A 26,910-nucleotide genomic window follows, 5' to 3' on the forward strand; every position below is an offset into this window, starting at 1 on the left:
ATTTCATTTGAAATGTGTATCTTAGAATGAACCCGATTTCACTTCAAGATAGAATGCCTATCAGTATGTATTTGAAGCCAACTGAAGTTTTAAAACATCTTTAAAAGAACTCAGAAGCATCTTCTAAAACTTAAATCAATGCACTATTATATTACCACCTCCACACATCTCACAGTAAAACTTAACTGAAAAGAAATCTTAATTCTGGACCGCTTTGAAAAATCATCTCTTTCTTAAAAAAAGATAAACTTAATTACTAAATCCAGCCTGAAGGTAAAATATATTTTGTCTAATCTTGAGAGGCTTCATTCGATCTACTTTTAAGAAACAAATGCTAAGGTGACCATGTAAAAATATAGTCGAATCCTTATAATTAAAATGTAAGCAACCTGTAAGAATTCCCTTGGTACTACTTCCATGATTAGTAATATTCTGCTTAAACTGTCATAGATTACAAATTACCAACATGTTCTCTGGAACCTGGGTAGGCCTGACCGCAGAGTCTCAAAGAGGCACATTTCAGTGCGTAGAGAACACAGTACTCCTGTTACTACACTTCAAGGAAAGAGTCCATTCACCCACATGCCATTGTCTTCTGGTTTTAAAATGGGTCTCAGCCCACAAAACATTCTTCATCAATCTAAAGGAGACTTGGTTTTGCTTTGATGACTGGTAGTGCTTGAGGAGAGAAGCAAAATCACCCAATCAGACTCAGAAGTCCACGGCCCAAGGGCCAAATCCAACCTTCAGCCTGTTTTTGTATAGCTCTTGACTAAGAGTGGTTTTTACAAAAACAAAACACAGAAAATATGCAACAAAGACTGTACGGAGTCCAGAAGGTCTGATTTATTTACTCACTGGCCCTTTACAGAAAAAGTCTGCTGATGCCTAAACCAGAGCATAGTTTACTAGCTGCATACAGACCTCCCCAAAATCCATTTTTAAGAATATATCCCAGTTATGGTATTTGTACTTAAAGAATTAACCAAATGTGAGTTAAATTCAAGGCAACATTAAAAAGCATACAAATATTAAGTTTAAAGGGTAAAGAAGAAAACAAAAAATAAGCTGTTTTTAAAGCAATGTATAAAACTTTGTGAAAGACTTTTGAAAATCCTTACAATTTATGTGTTATTTGTCCTCTATCTGCTCAGAGATACCCTCTGAGAACTTTATCTAGTTATTCTCAGAGGGAGCTCTATCTAATAATTAACAGGATCTGGTTCTTTGTATGTGCACCGATCTGTAATATACTTCACTAAACTTTACAAGCCTGCCAAATTCGGAAGCATAATTTACCAGCCTTCACATCCAGGGTCACCTTTGGGTGAAAGAAACACTGGAAATTTTCCAGAATTCTCTGCCATAGTAACTACTTGTCTCTTTAGACATGTAGCTAAAAATTCTCATTTCTATCTTTAATATTCTTCAAAACTCTTGTGTAGTTAGCGTACAAGGTGGGGCAAAAGTAAGACCCACTTTTATCCCACCCTGTATGTAACACATCAAAAGTTATCATACGAATTTACATTCAACTTGTAAGTATCTCTATTCGAGTCAATAACTATGATCTAATTTTAAAGATGAAAAAAAAAGAGAGAGAACAAGCTCAGGTGCTCCTATAAAAAAAACCATGCACTACCTAACCACGCTGTCTGCATTCTGTCTTCCCATAATCTTTCTTTCCATGTCCAAGGGCAATACATTATGTTCATCAAGTATTGCAATTGATGTGTTAGTGTCCTCTCTGTTTTGTTTTTTTAATAATAGTAATACATGGTCATGGTTTACCATCCCCAAAATAGAGAAAACTACATATCAGAACACAAAAATCACCTATAATCCCACCAATCAGGATACTTTAACTCTTTCCAATATTTTGTATACATATTCACACACATGTGTCTGTTACGTGCAGTGCATAAAGTTTCATAAGTAGCATATTTTCCCCTTAATATTTTATCATGACCATCTTCACTGCTTTAAAAATCCTCCAGGAACACAGTCTCAGCGTGGCTACATCGTAATTTACTAACTTATTCGTCACCACTCTCTGAAAGACACTTGTGTACAGAGACACCTTTATCTTCGCTTCTGGTGATTTCTTCAGCATGACTCCTCCTAAGTAGAATTAATATACCAAAAGGTTCACCCTTTCTGAAGACCCTTAATGCAAACAGCCCTCCGGAAGTATACCAACTCAGTCTGCCACCAGCGCTCATTTCACATTGCAGCGGTTTGCAGGCCCCTCTTTAGTGGCTTTAGAAGCCTTTCCTAGGTGCTCTTGAACTGAGCTTTCATCCACTTAATTTCTTGATCAGAATCTGACCTCCACAAGTTTTTAGGGTTTCTTCTTTTTTCATTCAGATGAATTTCTATTTAAAATAGTATTTTAAAAACAATAATCCATAAGCTTATTGATCTTATTCTTGTAAACTTTTAAGCTCTGTTTCACCCTAGTACTAATGACTTAGAGTGTTCTTTCTTAAGGAAAAAGAAACCACAATAACATAAATAAAATACACGCATACTAAAAATATGAGTAATGCACATGATACAATCCACTGTCCTTGTTATTTAATAACTGACCATTTCACTAGAACTGTCTATAGACACAATCGGTAAGTCTTTTAAGAGACCATCAATAGGCCACAATATAAAGTCTTAGAGTAATGAAAACTATGATATTCTATCTGACTTTGTAAATCTTACATGTAGTTAATTTGAACAAAATACTTTCCAAAAGCTAGGCCAGATTTACTCTATAGAGTAACACAAGGTACCCTAAAGTTTTCATTTTTCCTTTTCTGAATATATCCTTCAATGAGTGTTCAATATCTATCTATGGTATCAATGATAAGGTACCAATAAAGCAGCTTGGGAAAGAAAAATATGTTGGTTAAGCTGTATTTAAAGGGAAAACTACTTATAAAAATGTGTTCATGCCTCATACTGTGGCTCAGTTTTTAAGGCTAGTTCCATTTTATTAAAAAGCAGAATGCTACTACCAAGTATAACAACTGTTTCATTAACATCCTCCTTCGCTCGAACCTTCATTTCTCAGATTACTTTTCCTATAATGATTCAAGTAAGTTTTTGATTTAAACACTTGGTCTTAACCTGTGGGATGTGGACAAAATGTAAAATGTGTTAAAGCATTTATACAATGCTAAAAAGTATTTTATTATTACCAAATAGTTTTCCTGAAGATCTAAACTGTTTCATTTGTAAAATTACTTTTCATAATACACAGTCTGTTTCAGTTTTTGTCCATTTATTAAACAAATACTCACTGAGTGCTCACCCCGGCTGCCATGTACAGAAACCTCCTGAAGAGCAGGCACCACATGTTTATACCCCCAGCACCCGGCACAGTCTTCTGCAAAGGACGATGTACTAAACACTAGGGCTGCCAAGATGAGCAAGACACAATTCTAGCCTTAAGAAGCTCACACACAGCTACTGAGTAACAACCATTTTACTACCTGTCTTCACAGAAGCGCACCTCCATTTTCAAAGTGAGAGATACCATCCAAAGGGGAGATTAACCAAAAAAAAAGTGTTTCTAATAAAACTTACTTGCTAACTTCTTTATACTGGGCTATCTCCTCAATGTAAAGAAGGTCGTGCAACCGTGACTGATAGTTGGTCTTGGTCAATGATTTGTCTAAAACGGACTGGGTAAATAGCTGGTCAGCAGAGAGAGGAATTTGGTATCTGATAAGAAGGCTCTTCTCCAACTCAGTAGTTTCATTAGGTTCGAAATCTATAATAGTCTTAGAAGAGGAGTCCCAGCGCTTGGCTGTGGTTATTAGCTGCTGTTTTGCATGCATCAGGTACTCAAGATCTAGGTGGAAACAAAAAGCACATTTATAACAGAACACAACATTAAAATTCTCAAATAATGCACTGTATACTTTGGTAAGAGAATTTTATATGTTAAAGCTAAAATTCTTAAAAACAGAACAACATAAAAACCCATTTAGCAGAGTATTGTCCCCACATCAGGAATATTTTTTGTCTAGCTTAACAAAATAACAAATAGGAATCCATATAAAAAACATCTTTTTTTCCATCAGGCTAGGACATACCAGAAATCATTATTAACAGTTTAAAAATACAGATTAACACTTAGAACTTAACTCTCAAGCAAGAGAAATCTGATCTGCAGGAAAAAGATACAATTAATTCTTCATAAGACAAAAATCTATCAGGTGACAATCACTTTTCTCCTCCTCCTACCAATACCTGTCCCTTTATAGAAAGAGAGCAGCAGACAATTGTGAAAGGTTAGATCTTTTCTTGTGTGGTAAAGCACAGTTAAACTCTGAAAGTCAACTTACAACAAACAAAAATCTTTTAAAAAATAGTCATGGAAAACACTGCTAATTCCACATTAAAATTCAATATGATGTAAGATTCAAATGCCATTAAAAAAAAAAAAAAAAAAAAAGCCAGTTTAGCCTCAGTTGAATTATATTGTAAGTAGGGCACAATGTCAAAATGAACGACTGTTCAAGTCTGACATCTCTGAAAAACAATGTAGAATAGGAGCCCAGGGTGGAATATGTGGTAACATAAATTCTGAGCACGGTGGCCTCACTCTGTCTGCAGTGCATATTACTGTGTTGTGGGTAGAACACACATACACCTATAAACATGACACTTAGCCAAAAGAAAAAAAGTTGCTTAACTGACTAAGCAGGCCAAGATCCAGTTTTCATGTAATGTAACTGAAAAGATGATTTCACAACTCAAAGTTAAAATTTAAGGAAAAAATAATAAAAGGCTTAAACAGATATCAGTTAGCCTCCAAAGTACGGACAAGTGATCCTGTGCTACCTTTGAAATGACAGCATAATGCGTAACAGCCATTTTTTGCCTAGTGAGAGATTTTGCTACATAAAATGTTAAATATAAATTATAAACATATAGTCATCCACCAGAAATTTCTCAATATTAAAAAACAGCTTATCCTAATATCTTAAGAAAGATTAAAATGTAAAGGCCTTAATTTAAATGTAAAAATGTAATAAAAAGTAAGAACAGTAATTGCCCTAGTTTCTAACCTCTGATCCTTGAAAAGGTATTTTTATAACATGCCTGTTTCATTATTTCTCAATGGCAACATAAATTATAATTATAATCATCAATCTCTAAAGATTGTCTGCTCATTAAAAATTTGCATTTTTAAAATACTCTTGATGAGACAATGATGGTCTGTTTTTGCAATACCTTCACCAGTACAGTTAAACCTGAACAAAGGTCTGGATGGTGTAGGTCCAATTATACACAGATTTTTTTTTTTCCAGTAAACACTATAAATTTATCTTCTCTTCCTTATGATTTTCCTAATAAATTACCTTTCTCTAGCTTACTTTAAGAATACAGTATATAATACATATACAAAATATATATTTCATGTATATATATAATATGTTCTTAATTTACCAAGTATTGAAATCAGTTGGAGATAATTTTTAAGTCACACGGAATTTTAATGTGAGAGTTAACATACATTGCTAGACTCAAAGTAGAGAAATGTATATCAAATTTCCAAGTTTAAATATAAGAATTCCTTTTCAACAGGTAGCTTTCAGATATTCAAAGCAGAATTCCAAATCAATTTGGCCAAGGAAAAATTTCCCATTACCCAAAGTTGTGGTATAAATTATATAATGTGGTTTGTTTTCTAAGCAAGGGGAAAACTCATTAAGTTCCTTCTTTTGTAGATGTCTTTTACCACGCATTTTGAGAGACACATCTTTAATCCAAACAATTTTTTAGAACCTGAATGGTACCAACAAGAAAAAAAAATTGAACAAAACAAAGTTAAAGTTACAGACGTTTCCCAAACAATTTGCAGGATTGCCAAATTCATTCACGACCTGCAAACAAAAAAAGGTTTGAAAGCTTTGTGTAAAAAACAAAAATACCTGTGGTGTTTTTTCCCAATTTAAACCTGAAATAACTAAAGTAGGCTTTTTAGTTCAATAATGAATAATAAATTATAAATATCTGCTATGTAACTTGCAGATTTTAAGTTTCCAGGACTAATTTATACTAATGTAACTAAGTTCCATGATCAAATCAGTTTGACAATGGGCCTTTAATTACCGAGGTGAACTGTGAATCTCTAAGAGGTAAATAAAGCATGCACGTGTTTTCTAAAACGTGTCTGGACATGTAACACTTTACCTATTATTAATGTGTATAATACCTATTAATTTCTGTGGAACACAGTTTTGAAAACATTGAGCTAATAGATGATCTACCACGGTCCAAATTTATAACTTTATGGAAGAGAAATATATATTCCCAGCATAAACTGAAGGATAAAAACTTAAACAATCAAGTAGAAGTGATAAAGATATTTCCTATTCAAGTTCTAGTTTCACACCATCACTGCATTTTTTTGCATGTGTAGAAACCAAATTACATGTGATATAACTTATGTTATCAAAACTGTATGGAAACATGATAAGGCACAGACCTAATTTAATTCCCCTGTTCCCAAGAGCATTTGGCCAACTTGTACGTGGAGTAACTCCTTCCCCCCAATTCTAGGCCAACAAAGATCAAATAATGAACTGGCTGAGGCTAGAGGAGAAATGAGCCAGACTGTCGTCACCAACTGGACAAAGACGCTCGCCGGTTCTCACTGCTCTCACGTCTCTGACTGTTATCCACACAAATACTCCAGGAAAAGATAAAAACGGGAAATTCACATTTCACATTTTTATTATTTCAGAATGTTTTATGAAATTATGATTTCACATAATCTTTTGCCCTCAATTTTTTTGCTGACAAGCACTCTGCTATAATAATCAAAAAATACTAACTAGTACTAGATAGACACAGGAAATAAATATTGTTGTTTATATCCTACTTTCATTCCTCCAAAATTCTGTTGGGACTCTGTACACAGTCACACTGAAACAAATACAGTCACACAATAAAAAATTTAAGAACTTAACAAAAACATCAAGATATTCAATGACATCGATGTTAAGAGTGTAGAAAATATCTGACATAGAACTAAAAATTAGCACAACAGGTCAGTTAATTTAAGTAATGAGAAAATAACCAACCAAATGTCATCTAGCTTGCCTACACCTAGATTTAAGTTTTCCTTTTATGTTAAAATCTCGTGTCAGAAAATATATTTTGCATATTTTCTATTGTTCTCTTGTAATATTTATTTTTCCCATCCTTGAAAAATAAATTTTGCTATGTGAAACTGTTTCAATGTATCCAAATTAGTTCAAGAAAATGCTTAACTTTTTCAATTATTTTCTGTAACGTAACTACATAAAACTAAAACCTTGTTTAAAAGAAAATAAGCAAATATATTAAACTGCAAGGAGGCCACTCAATGAAAGACATAGTATTATTAAAAAGGAGGCGGGTATGGTATTGGTTCCAAATGGGAGGATATCCTTGTCCGCATTACTTCCCTCTACCACATCTGAAACATAAAACTTACTGTGTTTTCAAATGGATACATTAGAAACATCAGAAATGAGACTCTCATCGGGCATTTTGGACTTCTCTTCCACTCCCTACACTGCATTCTCTTGCCAAGATCTGTAGGTGCTGTGGTCTTAATGACTTAGTTCTTCATGTCTGCTCGTTAGTCCCTCTGCTACACTAGTCTCAGTCCTAATTAAAAAAAAAAAAATCCTCCTCCTCTCTTGCTACTTTCTTCATTCTGTTTGTAAGGCAGAAATTATCCTAATCATGGCTAATGATAAAGATCATAGCTACAACTTCCTAAATGCCTGCTATGTGCCAGGTACTATGCAAGGCTCATTTCTAGTCCTCACAACAATCCTCTCAGGCAGATATTACTAGCCCCATGTACAGATGTCTCCACTTGAAGCTCAGAGATGTTAAGTACTCTGCCCAAGGTCCCACAATAAGGAGAAAATCAGGATGCAAATCCAACTCTACTTGACTGAAGTCTGCCCACTACTCTTTTTCTTCAACTAGAAAAGTAGAACATATCTGAGGAAAAACAGCCAAAGGGCCCTCCATCTCTCAAGTCCATGAGGGTGCCCTGCAATCTTCTTCGTCACTATTTTCTCTCATTATCACGTTTTAACAGTATTGTTTTGTCTTTTCCTTGTACACATTTAATACTTTATATTATTAAACAGGCTTTAGTACACTAGCACAGATTCTCTTTTTTTAAACATTTTTTTATTGTTGTTCAAGTACAGTTTTCTATCTTTTCCCTCCACCCCTCCCCAACTCCCTCCCCTGTTTCCAACTTCCCTTGTTATGGTCCATGTGTCCTTTATAATTGTTCCTGCAAACCTTCACCCTTTTCCCGTATAATCCCCTCCCCTCTCCCCTCGGGTCACTGTCAGCCTATCCTCAATTTCAGTGTCTTTGGTTAAATTTTGCTTGCTTGTTCGTTTTGTTGATTAGGTTCCTGTTAAAGGTGAGATCATATGGTATTTTTGTCTTTCACTGCCTGACTTATTTCACTTAGCATAATTCCAGTTCCATCCATGCTGTCACAAAGGGTATAAGCTCCTTCTTTCTTTCTGCTGCATAGAATTCCATTGTGTAAATGTACCATGGTTTTTTGATCCATTCATTTACTGATGGGCACTTAGGCTGCTTCCAGCACTTGGCTATTGTAAATTGTGCTGCTATGAACATTGGGGTGCATAGGTTCTTTTGGATTGGTGTTTCAGGGTTCTTAGGGTATAATCCTAGCAGTGAAATTGCTGGGTCAAAAGGCAGTTCCACTTTTAGTTTTCTGAGGAAATTCCATAGTGTTTTCCATAGTGGTTACACCAGTCTGCATTCCCACCAATGGTGCACTAGGGTTCCCTTTTCTCCACATCCTCTCTGACACCTGTTTGTTGATTTGTATCTGATGGCCGTTCTGACCGGTGTGAGATGGTATCTCATTGTGGTTTTAATTTGCATCTCTCTGATAGCTAGCGATACTTAGCATCTTTTCATATGTCTCTGGGCCCTCTGTATGCATTCCTTGGAGAAGTGTCTGTTCAAGTCCTTTTCCCATTTTTTAATCGGGTTGTTTGTCTTCCTGGAGTGCAGTTGTGTGAGTTCTTTATATATTTTGGAGATCAGGCCCTTGTCTGAGGTATCATTGGCAAATATGTTTTCCCATACGGTTGGTTCTCTTTTCATTTTAATGCTGTTTTCTTTAGCCGTGCAGAAGCTGTTTATTTTGATGAGATCCCATGTGTTTATTCTTTCCTTTTTGTCCCTTGCTCTAGGAGACAGATCAGTGAAAATATTGCTGTGTGGAATATCTAAGATTTTCTTGCCTGTGCTCTCCTCTAGGACTTCAATGGTGTCACAACTTATATTTAAATCTTTTATCCACTTTGAATTCATTTTTGACTAGCACAGATTCTTGACAACACAAATTATTTCTATGAGAAGTGAGTGATCAGTTATAATCCATCAATCTAAAAGCAAACTTTTAAAACACAACCCACATGTAAGCCAAACATCTTTTCAGAGTTCTATTTGAGGAGGGGATGCACACTGGTCTTTCCCTATAATTTAAATCTCTTTGTGACTAAAAAAGGTTGCCTTCTAGATGTCTCAAGATTTAGTCTCTAAAAGCAACTTACTAGTACAAGAGTAGCAAACCATGGCATGCAAGGCGAATCCAGTCTGCTGCTGTTTTTGAAACCAAAGTTTTATTGGAACACAGTCATGCCCATTGACTTACATATTGTCTATGGCTGCTTTGTCACTAACAGAGCTGAGAAATTGCGACAGAAATCATCTGCCCTGCAACACAAAGTATTTACTACCTGGCCCATTACAGAAAAAAAATTATATTGGTAAATATAAACCAAATATTTTCATTTTGTCTATTATCATATCTATTTGGCTACAGGAAATAACATTTTGATTTCAAACAGTACTAAGATGACAAAAACAATACAACAGAATAAAAACAAGTAAAAGGAATCAAAGTGAGAAATAAGAATAAAATGAAGTCTGGGGAATAATATTACTATATATACAAGAAAGTCATGCATAATTGTTCAATTTGGACACAAATGTTGCTTTAACCTAACTAGCAGCTCAAGTGAAGAAGGAGACAGAACCAATTCCACCTGTTTACTATGTCCAAAAATTAAATCCTAGCATTTGCTCATGAAAAAAACAACTTTTGGTTCTTAGAAATGAGACAGTGTGGTACAAAGGAAAAAACATCCTCCCCAATATGGGGACTTACAGTCAATCCAAAAGCAAGTTTCATACAGCTCTACTATATGAAGTGTTTGTTAAGTACCTAGTGTTTGTTAAATAAAATAAAGCACCTATAAATCTAACCAAAGCCAAAGAAATATAGGCTAATGTGGTCTTTCCTTATCCGTTTGGATCTTGGCATAAAATTTAGAGATGCGCAGCGATACGACAACATACAAGGAAATTCATCATCCTCTACAGGTGCTTACATGCTGAAACCAGGGGCTTCTTCCCAAGGACACAGAGCAGATTCTATCAAAGACAGCTGGGTCTCCTTTACACTAGGGAATGTACAAAACCAACTTATGAAAGCTTATATTTAGGACTTCTCATTCACAGATAATGCACTAATATCATCAAGGTTAATTGGTCAGGCAGGCAGACATGGAAATATAGACACTGTAGGTGTACTCATGATTACTATTAAAATTATATTCTACCCAAACTAATATTAAAAGGTTTTAATGTGCTAAAATCATCTTCCTTTAAAAATGTTTACGTGGTAGACCAAAACAGACCTGATCATCTACTCATAAGAGTCTGGGGAATCTCAAAGTGAGCTTCACCTGATAACTGTATGAAGAGAAAGGGCATAATGTGAACCATTCGAATCCTATTGTACAGTAAATGAGTCAATTAACTTGGGATTTTTTTTCCTTATTATTCCCTTCCTATCCATGGAACATATAAGGGCCAATACATATCTTTCAATGTTGCTATGATAGTGCCTTTTAATACACCGTATCAGGGGAAAAAAGTCTAAATATTACCTTCTGTAGAAGCTGCATCAATCATTACTCTTTGCATGAGTACTGGTTCCAATCCAAAGTCGAAAACTATGGTTTGGCGAAAAGTTCCAAATATTTCTGTGTTAAATGCTATCCCGACTTTATACACGTAATGATCTAATCCATTTTGGGCCATCTTTCCTCCTATCCATTCTTGACAGTTTTCTGGGACTTCTTGTGATACCTGGGTAGTACTATCTCCGGCAGATATTGCAATGATACTAAAATGAGGACGATGAGCATCATAAAGCAATGCTACACGATACAGCATTCTTGCAGGCTACAAGGAAGTTAAAATAATTCATTGAGTACAAGGGGGTGAAAAATCCAATTGTAATTGGGCTCTTTAATGAAAATATTTCCATAAGGGACTTTTACTTTCCCATGCTTCTAAGATACTATGTTAAAAATACAAATTGCACTCATAAGCCATTTAAGAAAAAAAAAAAATCAGAAGTCAAAAAAAACCGTTATTAAAATGATATACTTATGATGTTAATTTTACCTTAATAAAGCTGAAATTTTTAGAAGTGATATATTTATGCTATGTAACTAGCTCCCCTGCTCTTTCTGTGATATGTTCACCTTTCACTGTAGCAAAGGCTACACCTTGTACGACCTTGTACGTTCACCTTGTACGACCACTGACCTCCAAGTTTCCACACATACCCTTGGCCTAAAAAAGTTTTATCTAGCCTCAAGTAGGGAGTCTTCACAGGCAGGCAGTTACCCCTGAAAGTACTGGATTGGGTTCAAGGCCAAAGCTAAAGTGCCCAGATTTTTCATCCCAAGATGCGGATGGTACAGTGGAAGAAACACCACCAAAAAAGTACATAAAACTTTTCCACTGTGTATATTCACAGCAATTTTTACTTTGCTTCATTCTTAAACTTTGACTATGATAACTAAAGATGGAAAGTACTACCAAATGTCTCATATTAAAACCCCATTATTACAGAATTTATGATTTCATCAAATCAAATATAAAAGGTGTCACTGTTTAAAAATCTTAGCACTGCCAGATTAAACAATTCAATTTTCAAATAGTTAATTATAAGCCATGAACCCCATCCTGTGTTTCAAATTTGGAAGACAGCATGCCAAAGACCTTTTTACCAAATAAATAAATAAATAAGCAAGCATCTAAACATCTACAAAAATTTTATCTCAAAATCTTAAAAAATAAAAATGTACCTTTAATGATCAAAATACAGAAATACACTTTAGCACCATATAGAAAACCTACATTAAAATATACTTGGATTAAAACATTCTCAATGCTCTTTTAACACAGAGATTTAAAGGTCAAAAGAAGCTTTAAGGACACTGGAAAACATTTACATTCTTTAAGTAGCACAAAATTCATACCTTACAGGTGAGAGCAAAGGTCCATGTCTGGTGAGACTTTTTGGTGTTGACAGTAACCGTCAGATCAGGTATGTGCTCTACCTTTACTCCTTCTACACACTCGCTAAGCTGAAAACAGAGCACAACCAATGTTACATTTTTATTCCTAAAAACACATACGAAACTTCTGGCATAGTAAATAAATGTCAACAGTACGATGTGATGGAACTGCTTATAAAGCAGTGTGTCTTATACATTAATTTTCAGTTATTTGTATAAGAACAAAATATAATAAAGATAAGATACATTAAGAAACTAAACAATAAAAAATGGCAGTAAAACCTCCCTGAATTGAAAATAAATTAATATAATACCTGCAAATCCCCAAAGAAATGGCTTAATTCTATTCTTTATTTAGCAAATGGCTCTACTTTGGCTACTAAAAACACTTTATATCAAGGATCAAGTTCTTTATATATAGAAAATAATGAAATAAACCAAAATATAGCACAAAATAAAGTCAAGAATTCAAACAAGGTTATTATTGAAAACAAACAAACAAAAAATGCAGTTTATTTTCCTCACCACTTTCTCAGGAGATAATGAATTCATCCACTTTTCTATCAAGGTTTCCATGTAACTGCCTGAGAACTGTTTATTCTCATTTTGCTGTTTCAATTTTATCAACCGTGAAGCATATCTTTTCTGCCATTCTGCTAGTTCTTCCTGGGAATGTGCTGAAGTACACTGCGCACCATACCTACAGATTCCTTGCTCTAAAAATCTAAGTAGAATAGGAAAGACTGTTTTATCATATACTTTGTTGGACCATTTAAAAGATAAACTTTCAGCATTTGCCCTCCAACTGTTCAATAACAAAACTCAATCTCCTGAAAGGCCATATTTATCACACTGTCTTGCACAGAGGAGGAAGAAGAGGTTTAAAAAACATTTACAATATTTTGTCAAAACAGCAACTCCCCATATTCACTGACCTTCTTTTTTGGAATAAGGGGGTGCTAAAGCAGAGCATAATCATAACCACCCCCACACTCAAAAACCACCACTGAAGTGGTAGCTTCCTTCGTGAATAACAACTCTATTAGACGATTCCTCTTAGAGCAGAATTTTTTACAGCAACACTGACATCAAGTGGATCGGCTCATCAAACACAGGTAAACCCTACTTCCCAAAACGATACGACCTAAAGAAAATTTTCCACAAAAGTTCATTCTGAAGAAACTTCAATATATTATTAAATTATCAATTTTAAGGCTTCTACTTTTCACCTTTACTCTTTCTATATTACTATTACCTATATTTCACTGAAAATTAGACTATCTTAACTTGCTAGAAGTTTTAAATAAATCAAGAATAAAAGTTTTATATTAGAACCACAACTCAGTAGATTTAATTCTTCAATAGGTAAATTCAAAACTTTATTTTAAAGGTGACAGAGTTAATTGTCTCTCAGTGTTTGTGACTCAGAAAATTCAATGACAATTAAGTAGTCAAAACAGATAAAAATGCAAGACTTTGATCACTGATTTTTTAAGTTTTAAATACCCTGCAAAATTATGGGTCCAGCCAACTTTTAAACAACTGAAGCATAAAATAATAAAGCATCTTATGATTTAAAAATGAAAATTAAACTATAACTAGTAAAATGGAGATAAGAGTGATATTACACCATATATAATTTTTCAACTGGTAAAATATGGATAGTAAGAAATGCAAAATGAACCACAGCACAATTTAAAGTAACAAATGGCTCACCCTGTTTGAGAATGTGAGTGTAAATAAAGTTCTTCTTGATGATATACAAAGCACTTGAGCTTAAATTATACTATTAAGTTCTCTTATGTTTCATAAAACATGTTTAAAATCATTTGTGTTTCTCTTAAGTACATCTTATGAGCCAAATATTTCTTTGTCTTTCTGTTTTGTTTTAGATTATTCTCGTAAAAATTAAAGGTTGGATATTCTCACTTAGACTATAAATTTTCTTGTATTTCCTTTGCATAACCAGATTATGGTCTACCTCTCCTACAACAGGATGCTTCCGGGATTTTCAGAATTCACTACTTAGTTTATTTCTACTTTAAAATCAAAGCTGGTGTCTTAGCTATTCAATCATGAAAACCACATATCAAATTCCCCTTATGATAAAAAGCAATCTAGAATAATGAAATTTTATATCTAAAATCCCACTAGCTGCTAGCTCTTATAAAAAGAACTGAAGAGTTCACCCTTTTGAATGTGATTATTTATTTCCACCTTAATACATAATTATTAAGTTCTGAAAGGTTAGCCCTTCAAATATAAATTAATCAATAAGAATTATGTGAATAAGAGATTTTTAGAAAAGTTATTAAAATAATTTAACATTTCATCAGTTTTTTTTCTACTTCAGTTTATATAATTTCAATTACCATAAATTAGGTAAATTTCACATAAGCAGAGACTAGCAATTAAATTCATCACATTAATCCAACTGGTATTATAAGAGACTTCCAAACAAAGTCTTAACAATCCCCATTTATATCCCTGTTTTTATAATTAAAAGAAGGCTCATCAATATGGCTTTGACTTTTATTATTTAATGATAATCACCATTTTTTTATGGCTTCTGTTTCAAATTGAAAATAAACCATTTTACTCAATCATTATACTTCTTCCTTCACATATTCTCTTCTTTAAAAAAGTGAAGGAAAATTAACTATCCTTTGAATAAAGACATGTCATGGGTTTAAAAAAAATTTCACATTACCTTTTACACAAAGTATATTCCTCGCTGCTTGTGATTCCCCTAGGTGGTGGGCGGAAATGCCAACCATTACAAGATCCTAGAGAGTAATCAGGATATAGTCTTATCATTTGAGGCTTGCTAATAATTCTGATATTTTAATGTGTAAGAAATTCTATAAACCCTCCACACACATCATCCCAGATGATGTAAAAAGAATATGATATATGTGCCCCTACCAAAAAAAGTAATTGACCAATCAAGTGAGTTAAATTAATCATATGAAACTTAAAAATCACCGAAGAAGCGGTTACCAAGCAGCTAAATCAAATCTATGACCCTGACTCTATCCTATCAACCAGTGGGCCTATTTCCAGTGCTGTCTCTTTTCTAACAACTAAAGGGAGGCTCGGAGGAGTGGGGGGGACATTGGCATGCTTGTCATTTCTTAAGTATGGGACATGTCTCTATTAGCAATACCTCAGGAATGAGAAAATTATGGTAGGAAGTTTTGTAGAACAAATTCCAATCCTGCATATTGAATGAGAAGAAGCCCCACATTACTACCCTTATTCCTTAGGATTTGTCTGACACATACATGTTATTGTTTAAAGTAATCCTTTTTCACAATTGAAATAAAATTCAAAAAGCTAAATTCTGAGGTAGGAGCTAAAAAATAACATTTGTTTACTTTTGAATACAATGAGTTTTGATTCAGTTAGACAAACGATTCCAAATAAGCCAAGAAAAATGAGGCTTAAGAGAGAAAAGACTAGATCGAGTTACACAGGCTGAACAGTGGCAAGTTTTCAAGGACCTTAGAGCCATTTTCTGTTCCCTAACAAGTCATTGTGCCTCCCTGTCCCCACCAAAAAATAAAGTTATTCAGCCAGGTTGAATTTAAAGCAGTATTTCATCCCTTAGTAGCTATGTGACTGGGAAAATCACTGAACCTTAATAAATACAGTTTTACCACCTCTCAAAAGGATGGAGAAGGGCTCTAAGAAGCCAGTACACGTTTTTGTGAAAGCCACTAAGCAGTACACAGCATCTAAGAAGAATTCAGTGAGCGCCGGTCTCTCTTCCCTGTCATCCTCTAGCAAGAGAAGATTATGAGGGTAGCAGAACAACTCAGTTTACAGATCAGAACTTCCAGAAAGTAGTAATTGTACTAGCCTGGGATAAAGAGAAGAGAAAAGCCCCCGCCCCCTCTAAGGATTGCTAAGAATGGATTTTAAATTTAGAACTACATGGGGGCAAGAGAATGCATAGATGTCCTCTGCAGTTAACTCCTACCATCATTAATCCATTATTCTAAAAAGGGGGCCGGTGGGAAAAAATTGCTTTCATCCACACCTATTTTTTAAAGTTAAATTTTTGTATTTTTACATTCTCGCCTACACTTCCACTTACATGTACTATAACTGAGTAAACTTCCTCCCGGTAATCAATAAAAAAGCAATGCCCAGAATCACAGCTACCAGAAGTTATAGAGTTTGGTACTTACCATCTTCTAAGTCTTCTATGTGATATCCAGAGAGGATGTTACTAGTTGCTGTCTGCAATTTTTTAAATGAAAGATATTTTTATAATAAGAAATATCCAGTTGCATGTTGAATTAAACTTGGTCACTTTCAGTATTTTTTAAAGCTTGAGTATGAATACTTAGAAAGTTTCAACATTAATATTTCAAATATTTTTTGCCCTTTGCTCTATGTTTAACTATATTTAAACACAGAAAAGAAGTACTTGTATGGCCCTCATTAAGCAAACTGGTAAGAGATTTCCCACATAAAAATGACCTGCTAGCAAAAGAAGAGACGTGTAAGTCCCCGGGCCTAAACCCCATGGAGCAGCACCTTCCCACACACACTCATTTCACTCTCCTCTTGCTAACACCCAGAGAATGATCAGCTAGCCAGGTGCCTGTTCTCCTGTATCAAGTGAAGCGCCCTCACCTGGGGGCCTGGGAGCACAGCCTGCCAAGTCCCCCTCACTCTGGGATGAGCCCTTCTCCCACAAGTGAGACCAGGGCAGGGACCACTCACTCTGACTTCCCGGTTTTCTTGACTCCCTTGGTGCAGATAAATCCCCAATCTGTCCCTTGGGCCCTAACTTTACTCTAAGCTCCACATCCATGATTCCAACTGAGTGCCAGCCATAGCACTTGTTATTAACTATTCCATGGCATTTTACGTGCCAGATCACTGCCAGCCACGTAGAGACCCACTGTCAATAGCCTGCAACTGCCCCTTTACATAATGCCCCTCACAGAGGATCTGGCACATACTGGGTACTCAGTAAATGAAGGGTGAATGGCTGGATGCACTTCGAATACAGTATGTCCAAAACAAAATTCATCAACTTCACTGCAAATATCCTCTTTCACTGCTCCTTATCTCAAGTTAGTAGATTCATCTTCCCCCAAGAGAGCAAGACTGAAATTATAAAAGCCATCCTGAACTCTTCCTCTTCTGCCCTGCTCTGAGTATTCTCCAAATTCTGCCCAACCAGGTGCAGAATGCCTCTTACACTCTCTACTCCCACTACCACTGTCCTAGGTAAGGCCCTCAGTACTACTTGTCCCATCTATCCTTGCACCAACTGACTGCCACCCTGTACCAACCTCTGACAGTCTTCACTTAGTCAACCCCATCCTTTAACCTCAGCTCCCCCACTCCTGCCTCCCTGGTTTCCCCGCAAAGTGTCAACCTCTCCTTTCCTTGCCTGTACTTCCATTACAGCACTTGCTAACGCAGGCTGCCCTGTGGGTATACTAGTTATGTGCATCTTGGACTGGCCCACCAGACTGTTTTTCATGAATATCTCAGCTTTCCAAAACCTACAGAACTTGAACAGCACAGACACACAGTAAATGCTGAGCTGAATGAGAAAAAGGAAATGGTATCCTAAGGTGAAATTGGAACATCTTGTACCAAAAAAGAATATCATAAATTCTAATTGGATGTAACTTATAATATCACTATATATTGGATGTAACACAATAATATCACTATAATTCATGTTATTGATTAATTGGACTTTTTTAGGTTGGGCTGGAACTAAATCACTATAATAACTCTACTGGAAAATGCCTCCTTATTCTCAAACTACTTCCTAATAAGCTTTTAAAAACATCCATTCTTTTTGTAAAATGAGGACTGTATGTAAGAATATGTAAGCTAACAAATCAATTTTAATTGTTCACATTACAAGGATTTGTATGCTTACAAAAAGAAAGATACATTATAAGATCTCTTTAATTTGTACAAGCAAGCTCTACGTACCACAGTCCCACACTAGCCCTTAAAAATGATTCCATCTACACAGAATATAACATAAAAGCTAAAACTTGACTTCAAATATGAATTGAAAGTATCCCCTCTAAAGAATTTATCAAATATACAAAAAGACAGGAATAAAATGGTCATAAAATGAAGGTTAAAGTACTTAAAAGTGTCAGAAGGGAAAACACGTGGTGTGTTTCCAGCATCAGCATCTGCGGCAATCCCCTCCTTTACAGAAGTAAGCCTTGCTCTTAGCTGATGCCCAATGATTTTCCAAAGCTTAATACACAACACTTACTAGCAAGACTGAGTTAAACTCTTCCCAGAGAGATCCACTGAAATAGTCTTACCTCTGTTTCTGTGAGAAGGGTTTTTAGTCTTGTTAAATCTTTTGTTACCATCCCATTCTGAAAGGGTAAATGAGAAAAAGGACAAAACCGATTAGTGTATTAGTTCTTTACAGTGGAGACTTAATTCCTCAGCTGTTTCTAAGGTTTATCTGCAAAGAAAACAATGCTACCCTCATCTCCCATCCCCACTACACTAATGGTGATAGTAAAGCTAACCATCCATAAGGAAAGTTAAAAAGGTTAATTTAACAGGACAAAATATACAGTATGCCACAAAGCACTGTATTTATCCTCCATAAGATGATGAAACAAACGAACAAAAAAGTTGTTAAACCAATTACACAATTCACTACTCAATAATTCCTTAGAAAATAACTAAATTATCCCCTAGGATGGGTCATTGCATTACATTTAGCAGTATACCAAGTATTTTCCTAATTCCTTTTTTTTAACCAAATATATTTATTTGCATTGAAAACACAACTTTGCACCAGATTTTCACAATTTATATCAATTCAAAAGAGTAAGGGAATAAAATAAAATAGGGAATTCATGCTGAATAGCAAAGTATACATATACTTTCTTGCTCTCACTGTTTTTCATTATGATTCCTAAAAAACACCAGAGAATTTTCCAACAGTTTCCAATTGTTGAGAAGAGTTATACTATCTCTTGTCTTACAATTTCTATAGATTGCCAAGTCTAAAGTTCCAAAAAGTAGTCTTTCAATTATCTCAAACAAAAAACTCTAGAAAATTAAAAGCTACATAAGAGAATTAACCCTAAAGTCTCAGTGGAACTCAACAGCTCCATCAGAGCAGTCATGCACATCAACTTACACACGTATCATCCTCGGAAACAAAGTAATTATTACTTAGTTTTCATAAATGTAAACATTTTAGGAAACAAATGGCTGAATTAAGAACCCTATAAAATCATTTATCCATAGGAGAATTTTAAAACATAAGCCTGGAGGGGGAGCAAAGGGAAGGAAATGGGGGACATCTGTAATAATGACAACTAAATGCATAAATAGATAGATAAATAAAAAATATTTAAACATAAACAGAACCAAAAATATTTCCAAGTTCTGTTAAATTATATCTTTAAAGAAAATTAGCCCTGGCTGATGTAGCTCAGTGGATTGAATCTGTGAACCAAAGGGTTGCCAGTTCAATTCCCAATCAGGGCACATGCCTGGGTTGGGAGCCAGGTCCCCAGTAGGGGGCGTGTGAGAGACAACCATACATTAAAGTTTCTGTCCTTCTTTCTCCCTCCCTTCCCCTCTATAAATAAATAAATTAAATTAAATTAAATTAATAAATAGAAAATTATTTAGGGATGGGTGGAGGAGGGAGAGGGCATAAGGGGGATAAATGGCAATGGAAAAAATACAATAAAAAATAAACTATTTTAAAAAAAGAAAATTATTTAGCTATCCTATACTTTCAAAGTTTTTAAAAGTACCTGCAGTTCTTTTTTTTTTTTTTTTTTTAAATCCTTACCCAAAGAATATGTTTTTCATCACTTTTAGAGAGAGAGGGAAGGCGGGGAGAGAAAGAGAGAAACATCAATTGGTTACCTCCTATACACACTCTGACTGGGGATTCAACATGCAACCTAGGTATGTGCCCTGACCAGGAATTGAACTCACAACCTTCTGATGTATGGGATGACACTCCAACCAACTGACCTACCCAGCAAGAGCACCCCTGAAATTCTTTTATTTATATATATATATATACATATATATATATAAAATCACAAACTACAAGAATCCACCGATTAAACATCAGTTTGTTTAAGAGAAAAGAGTATCTCGAGGTACTGATGAACTTTCATTTCTGGAAGGGGAAAATAAGAGGAAAAATGCACACTAATTGTTTTTTCCCCACAATATTCCTAAGGCGTCAAATAAATCAATCTGTTTTCAGATATTCAAAATTAGAATTCAACACCCTATGATTTCAGTCATAGGGTGATTGGAATATAAAACTGAAAGCAACACCCCTGGCTGGTGTGGCTCAGAGGCCTGAGCACTGGCCTACGAACCAAAAGGTTGCCGGCCCCAGTCAGGACATCCGCCTTAGGAATATACGCCTGGGCTACAGGCCAGGTCCCCAGTTGGGGGATGTGAGAGGCAACAAATCAATGTATCTCTCACGCATTGATGTTTCTCTCCCTCTCTTTCTCTCTTCTTTCCCCTCTCTCTAAAAGTAAATAAATAAAATCTTAAAAAACTGAAAGCAACAAATGAACAAAAAGACAATCAAACAAAAACTCATAGACACAAATAGTAGGAAGGTTACCAGAGGGAAAGGGGTGGATGGGGTAGCAAAGAATGAAAGGGGTCAAATATATGGTCACAGTAGGAGACTTAACTTTGTTTAGTAAACACACAATGCAGTATACTGATGATGTATCATAGAATTACACACTTGAAACCTATATAATTTTATTAACTATTATCATCCCAATAAACTTAATTTTTAAAAAAAGCACTGAAAAGAAATTAGAGCTCATCAACATACCAGGGACTCTCCTGTCAGTGACTTGGCAAGAATGTTGGATACAAGCTGGAGCTTTCCTTTCAGCTGCATGCAGCAAAGCACTGTTTGAAAGGCACCACCTCCCTGGGCTAGGCCATCTCCCAGCACTGTCAGAGAAGAACAGCCATCGTTAATCATGTCACATTTAGTACACATTTTTCTTGATTTTAATATTGGCACACTATCACAAGCATGACGTCCTACACATACTCTAAAAGAAAAAAATCAAGTACTAGAGGAAAGCAGTGGTGTTTCAGCTCTGTCCAAGGCATGCATAAAGACGAGAGAGAAAAAAAAACATGGGACAATCCACATACCTAACCCACTACAGCCTAGAGCCAGTAGGGTCCCACCAAAATCACAGTAAGAATTAATCTTAAAGCTCTCAAACCTATGATTTCTACGTACAAAGACTGCTTTTAAATTGCAGATATATATTCAATGAAGAAAGTTCTCACATTTCTGACAGTGACACAAGGGACCCAGTGTCATTAAAATGCTTAAGAATAGAAACTGCAAATCTCAACATTTAATATTCCTGAGCAAAAAAGAATTAGTCTTTATCAAAACCCGAAAGATTAACTAAGAACCCAACTGTCAAATGGCCATTGAAAATACTACCCAGCCCCAGCCAGTGTGGCTCAGTTGGTTGGGCGTCATCCCAAGAACAAAGGGTCGCGGGTTCAATTCTGAGTCGGGGCACATGTTTGGGCTGTGGCCTGATCCCCAGGTCAGAGCACGCAAGAGATTTCTGTCTGACTGATCCCGCACATCGATGTTTGTTTGACTTCTCTCACACATCAATGTTTCTCTCCCTTTCTTCTTCCTTTCCCCTCCCTCTAAAAAAAACTAAATATTTTTTTAAAAAGTAAAGAAAATATTACCCAATTGTTTGCAAGTGTTGACAGATCTAGTTTTTTACAATCACAAGGAGCACATATTTCTAACAATACAGAATATACTCATTTATATGCCATGTCATTTGAGATCATTTCTCAGCAACTGCCAATGATTCAACTATCTTAGTTTCTTTTCAGTAATTGGGATATTAAGGCACTATAGTCAAGAGCAAAGAATGTTTCAGGGAAAAAAAAAATCTAAGAATATTTCAACCTCAGGTGGTTATGTCATTTTTTAAAAGTATTAAATCATATCATATTTTACAAACATCTTTTACAGGTCTTTGGTTTTATATAAGGAATTTGCTGAATCTTATTTTGCAAAAGTTCTACCATTATACTGATGTTTGATTGTCTTGGTACTTGTCAAAATTGTATTTCCCTCCTCTCTCTCTTTTTTAGACAAGAAGCAGTATTAACATAATTTCTTCCAACTGTTCCCTTTAAATATTGAATACAATTCAATTTATGTCTTAGAGAATCCCACATAAAGAACTATGGCAAAGAAACAGTCAAGAGTTACAGATAAAAACCTCTCCCGTTACTGCATCATATGACAAAATAAATTTTGCAATGTTACCAATCTTGTCTCTTATTATCTTTAATTTCTTGAACAAGCTGGAAGGAAAGTATGGCAGAGTGTATTATTAAACTTGTCTCAGCGATAACAACTGAACTTGCCAAAAGAGATATTAAAAATATAATCTAATCCTGAGCAATTATAAACAAGCCACAATTCCCTGCAAATAAATTCTCTTCCCACCATCAGTGAAATTCTACTGTGGGCACACACCTGTCCCCAAACTGAATTGCTCCTTCGTGTCCACTGGGAATTACAAAGGAGGAAATCTGAACAGTTTAGCTGTGTTGCTGCATTCATGTCTCTACCCCTTATTATTCTTAAGTTTTTGTAATATTTTCTGACACTTGAAATCCGCGTATTGGGAATAGTCTGGACCAGAAACTGAGTAATATTCATTCAGCCATTTGAACAGTAACAGCCTGGTAGTGGTTGATATTATCTGGCTACCAAAAGGAGGTTAACAACTAAAATGTAATTGCCCTTGCTTGTAAAGAACTACCTGCAATAAGAAAGGTAATTTAAATCAAGCTTGAAGCAGTAAATGTTGAGTATTATTCTATATTTTTTTCAGAAACATGACCATATTAGGTTATGTCTTTTATCAAGTCCTTATTTATTTCTACAATCTTTTATTGAAGAGCTTAGCTCAATCAAGGTATTTTTCCCAAAATTTTCAAGAGAAAAATTTTAATGACCATAAAAATTAAATCCTTTAGTCATCAATAAAGTGAAATCATCCACCACTTAGATATAATTATACTCTCTGAACCAACACTTCAGAAACAAAATCAAAAATGAAAATAGATTACTTTTATGAATATATAAATTTATTTATTTATGAATGTATTTATTCCTTTCCTAAATATCAGCCATTTAATTTTTGGCAATAAACTTATTTTCCAAAAATATATTTTGGGATTGGAGGAGTAGTATATAAGCACGCTCCATAACAGTGGAAGGCTTAAGTCTATGTATTAACCAAAGATTAAAATGTTCATTTCTTGTTAAGTATGAAGAAGTAAAACATAAACCGGAGTAAGAACACTGTGGCAAATCTCCCACCCACATCCATTTGGCAAAATCAGGGGTTTTCCCCAACATTCTTCTCCTTTGCTTCCAAATGTTTCCCTTGCCCTCACTTTTCTTCCAGTTGCAATAAACAAACACTTTTGGACATGTGGGCTGCAGCTGTTGTGCATATTATGCCCTCCCTACCAAGGTCTTTTATAGATAAAATGTTTCCTTTATGGAATGCTTTTGGAAAACAAAAAGCCTAACACTGTTCAATGTTATCTAGACCTAGACACTTCTGAATATTTCAGCTTCAAATACGCTAGTATGCTTCTTCTACTTTTTCTTAATCCCTGCTACCTTGCTCCTTTCAATATTTGGTCCTCATGATCGCCTTGGGTTTGCAATGAGCTTTAAAGTTAAGCTTTTACTGCGTATTTTTGGAAGTACTCTTCCCTTCAATTATAGTTCATAGTAAAGAGGTTTGTACTTGAAGAAAGCTTCCCAATTACTTTCATACTTCAGAAACATAGGTCATTTCTCCTGGTTTATTTTCAGTGTTCCAGTTTAAATTTTAGAACTAATTCAATGTCCCTCAACTTCCTCCTTACTGTACAAATATAAAATAATTATACACAGTAAAAAGCTGACAACACAGCTAAGCATAAAAACAAACCTGAATCCCAGTTCCCAGAACATTATAATAGGTTTTTATTTTATCATCTACATGCTTGAGTAAACTTTTTACTTGAAGTATTGTTAAAATGATATTTGCAAAAGTAGTCTGTTGTACACTATGTGAATGAGAGAGAATCTGCTGTTTGCACAGCCAACTTCCTCTTTATAAAGAATCCTAAGTTCCGAGACACATTTGCTATATAATTACAGCAAAGTTAACCTCCACTAACTGTTCAATAACTGGATTAAGCAGTTAATTTTGTTTTCCTATTTAAAACAAAATCAATTTAACTGTATTTTTTTATCTTAAAACTCTTCCACTATCATCATTTCCATGTCAGAGAGTCAACATCTTGCCGTCTCTGTTGTAAGCATTCAAAGGAAATCCTGATTGTGGAAAAAACCGAGATTGTTTTCAAATCCTCTGCTAAGGCACTCCTGTACTTCATTGTTTCCATGGTTAATTTGCTTACTGAGAAAAACTCTGACATTTTGTTACTCTCGTGATTATTTTCTTTGCCTTAGACTGAGCTACACCCTGGCTGGTGTAGCTCAGTGGACTGAGCAACACCCTGGCTGGTGTAGCTCAGTGGACTGAGCAACACCCTGGCTGGTGTAGCTCAGTGGACTGAGCAACACTCTGGCTGGTGTAGCTCAGTGGACTGAGCAACACTGAGCACTGGCCTGTAAACCAAAAGGTTGCTGGTTAGATTCCCGGGCAGGGAACATGCCTGGGTTGCAGGCCAGGTCTCCAGTAGGGGAGCGTACAAGAGGCAATCATGTATGTCACACACTGATGTTTCTCTCCTTCCTTTCCCCTCTCTCTAAAAAAGTAAATAAATAAAATCTTTAAAAAAAAAGACTGAGCTGCGATTTTAGGTGTTCACAATGATCTTAATTTCAGATCCCCTTTGGTACCCTATTTACTGAGATTTTATGAAGCAAGGTATCATTCACTTTAAATCCTCTCCTTTTGTATAAATATGATTTCAGTTAATGAAAAACTGATAACAACAAATATTTATTCCATGAATTAACAACATAAAATACATTTTAAAATGACATTCGTGACTATAGCTAACACCCTGAATAAATCTGAAAATATCTAAAAGAGATCATTACACACTCATGATGAGACTCTTGCAATTGAGTTCACCTAAGTTCAAAGTCTACTGCTTACTTAAATGTCTATTGACAAAAAAAAACAAATTTAGAGAATTACAGTCAACTTAAATATTAAATAAACACTCACTCCCGATTTGTATTGTCCCAAAATTAGTCCTCTATCATTTAACTTTTTATTCCTGTCAACTTAAACATTTAAAACACTTAACAGGAATTATGAGGCAATGAAGAGTGAAAGACAAGATCCCATTCCATGAAGCCTTCAGTTTCTGTTAAAGAACAAAATGTGATACAGCCATACCATGGAATACTATTCAGTCATAAAAAGGAATGAATTATGGATACACACAACCTTAAATGCGTCTCAAATATATGGTAAGGGGGAAAAGCCATCTTAAAAAGTTATATATCGTATAATTCCATTACACAATATTTTCAAAATGACAAAATTATAAAGCTGAAGAACTGATTAGCGCTGGCCAGGGACTAGGGATGGGGGACAGGGAAAGTGGTGGGTGACTGTCTAGGGTAGCGATAGCACGAGGGAGATCTCTGTGGAAATGGAACTATTCTGTATCTTGACTGTACTGATGGTTACATGAATCTAAACATGATCAAATTTCCAGGATTTGATATTATTCTATAGTTATGAAAGATATAACCAGTAGGGGAAAGGTACATGGGACCTCTCTGTATTATCTTTGCAACTTCCTGTGAATCTATAATTATTTCAAAATGAAAAGTTTTTAAAAATTCCTGTTGGTGAAATAAAGCTTGTACACACGAATTTTTTTTTAATAATTAATGCAAAACTGGATCTAAAGAACAATTTAACACATTATTAGAATGCATTCCTAGTGTAAAAGTCTGGTGAATAGGAAAAGAAGTGGATAGACTAGAAGAGGCTTAAAGACCCAAACTCCTGTCCCCACTCCACAAGTGATTATTATTTAAGTGGTCCTGAGCCTCAGTTATTTCATTTCTAGAATATCCTTTTTCCTTTGTTTCCAAGTTTAATGTGTCAAACAGAATAATGTCTGCAAAACCCTAAAGAATACGCAGGCAATAGTTTAGGATAAAGAGGAGCATGGCCTTTCAGAAAGACCTCACCTCAAAACCACACTTCCACTCTGGACTGGCTCTGCACTCTTAAGCAAATTACTTAAGCTCACAAAGCCTGTAAGCCTGTAAAACAGAAATGATATTACAATGTGGTTAAATAAAATAACATATTTCAGCCCTGGCTGGTGTGGCTCAGTGGATTCAGTGCCGGCCTGCAAACCAAAGGGTCGCCGG

At 35.2% G+C, this 26,910-nt stretch overlaps 1 protein-coding gene across 7 annotated transcripts in view; it reads right to left on the reverse strand.

Annotated features, from left to right (window-relative positions):
- Positions 1 to 26,910, reverse strand: part of HELZ (helicase with zinc finger) — a 150,550-nt gene that overhangs the window by 87,718 nt on the left and 35,922 nt on the right. For 5 of the 7 annotated variants that reach the window (XM_053911792.1, XM_053911793.2, XM_053911794.2 and 2 more), the window contains 8 exons: positions 21,301 to 21,425; positions 18,770 to 18,826; positions 16,640 to 16,691; positions 15,157 to 15,232; positions 12,972 to 13,170; positions 12,408 to 12,515; positions 11,022 to 11,319; positions 3,580 to 3,847 (listed from right to left, as the gene is read on the reverse strand). In XM_053911792.1, the coding sequence (XP_053767767.1) occupies positions 3,580 to 3,847; positions 11,022 to 11,319; positions 12,408 to 12,515; positions 12,972 to 13,170; positions 15,157 to 15,232; positions 16,640 to 16,691; positions 18,770 to 18,826; positions 21,301 to 21,425 (1,183 nt within the window). Of the gene's footprint in view, positions 1 to 3,579; positions 3,848 to 11,021; positions 11,320 to 12,407; positions 12,516 to 12,971; positions 13,171 to 15,156; positions 15,233 to 16,639; positions 16,692 to 18,769; positions 18,827 to 21,300; positions 21,426 to 26,910 lie in introns of those variants that run through there. The other 2 variants (XM_045182467.2, XM_024573117.3) reach the window with 2 other exon arrangements.

This window comes from Desmodus rotundus, chromosome 9 (assembly GCF_022682495.2).
Source record: "Desmodus rotundus isolate HL8 chromosome 9, HLdesRot8A.1, whole genome shotgun sequence".
NCBI classification, from domain to species: Eukaryota; Metazoa; Chordata; class Mammalia; order Chiroptera; family Phyllostomidae; genus Desmodus; species Desmodus rotundus.